At 31.4% G+C, this 1621-nt stretch overlaps 1 protein-coding gene across 1 annotated transcript; it reads right to left on the bottom strand.

The window, feature by feature from the left end:
• Nucleotides 1–827: 827 nt before the first annotated feature.
• NAEGRDRAFT_76682 (uncharacterized protein) lies at nt 828–1547 on the bottom strand (the record flags this gene model as incomplete). Its single annotated transcript, XM_002668357.1, has 1 exon — nt 828–1547. One exon carries the CDS (start codon nt 1545–1547, stop codon nt 828–830), a length of 720 nt encoding a protein of 239 aa, XP_002668403.1.
• Between the last annotated feature and the right edge of the window lie 74 nt (nt 1548–1621).

Genomic DNA, 1621 nt, shown 5'->3' with positions numbered 1-1621 from the left:
CTCACTCTAGAATTCCAATATAAAACCATACATTCCACAGCTACTTGAGGATATCTTTCGAATATTGATTTGGGAAAGTTGACGTAACCATTTTTAACAGCAGCCAAAATAATTTCCTCATCATTTCTCAACTCTTCACTCGCAAATTCAATCATTGATCCACTACTTCCAACGGGAGATAACACCACATTCCTATTGGCTTTACATTCGTCAGAGAGAAATTCCAATTCTGTTCCTTTAAAGTGAACAATCATTTGTGCAATTTCTGGATCTTTCCTGGCTGTTTCTGAGGCTTGAAACAACAGATCTGAATAACAATTCTTAAACGCAAGTCTAAATAATGATGTCCTATTCAAAACAAATGGTAATTGTTTTACAATATGTGAATAATTCAATGGAAAATTCTTCATTGCCATAATTACCAAATAATCATCAAATAAAAATTCAATAGGAAGATGCTGATAAGTGTGTGATGCTGCAATTGATTCGGATCTTCTACGTAATCTCTGTAATTGAATGAAATTTACTTGAGCTTGTAACCATTTAGTATAGCCTTTACGTTGTTCATTGAATTTTTCTCTCAATTTATGGTAATACACATTGTTGGAGGGTTGATGAGAGAGAGATGATCCATCGATGAGAATGCAACAACAGCAGCAGGATAGTTCATCGTCAATGTGAGACATTTTTTTAAAAGTAAAAATTATTTAAAATATTAAAAATTGATCAAGTTTAAATTCTTTCTTGTTCTCTTCATCGTCCATAGATGATAACCACTGGTGCGAATTGTTGAAAATCACCATTTGGTCAACTGACATACGAAAGTATTATTGAAAAATAGAAATTTCTTTGGATTTGTTATTAACAACATAGAGTAAACCAGTTCGCTTATCAACAAACAATCCGAAATTTCTTGAAATGGCATTAGAATCTTCAAATGTTTTAACAATTGAGAAATCAAACAATCTAATGACAAAAATTCGATTATTTTCAGTATCAGATAAGTAAACTAAGCCAGATTCCTTCTCATAAAATATTGAATAAGCGGTAGAACACTTGGGAATAACCACTCTTCTTTTAGAAATCCAATTATTTTCTTGTTTTTTGAAAATTTCTAAAGATTGTTGATTGGATGTCAATATTTCACTTTCAGATAAAAATTCAATTCCATATCCATTAAATAAATGAATAACATCTTCACCTTCATCCTTTCCTGTTTCCTTATTTGCTTTACAAATTACTGATCTATTGTAATCTATAAAAAACACTTGATTTCCCATCAAATCCAATCCCCAAATATTCGTGTTTGATTTTTTACATTCCCACACAATTCCTTCCTTTCCTTCCATCAAATCCTTCACTCTAATTTTAATAATTCCTCCACTTTTACTTGCATAAATAAATTCCTCTGAATTCTCAGTCACCAATCGCAAGCAATGAAACGAAAATTCCCTATACTTGATATTAAATAAAAGGGAATTTTCAGAGGTGACAGCTTTTGATTTATCGAAAATCTTCAATGATGATCCACCAACTACAATGAACATGTCGAAACAATTAGAAATAGCAATATCAAAGTTCTGCTCGAAATTAGCTGCGTTCAACTTTAATATTCGGCTNC

The sequence above is a fragment of the Naegleria gruberi genome, assembly GCF_000004985.1.
Source record: "Naegleria gruberi genomic scaffold NAEGRscaffold_272, whole genome shotgun sequence".
Classification (NCBI taxonomy): Eukaryota; Heterolobosea; class Eutetramitea; order Acrasida; family Naegleriidae; genus Naegleria; species Naegleria gruberi.
This window is presented reverse-complemented; position numbering and strand designations above follow the sequence as displayed.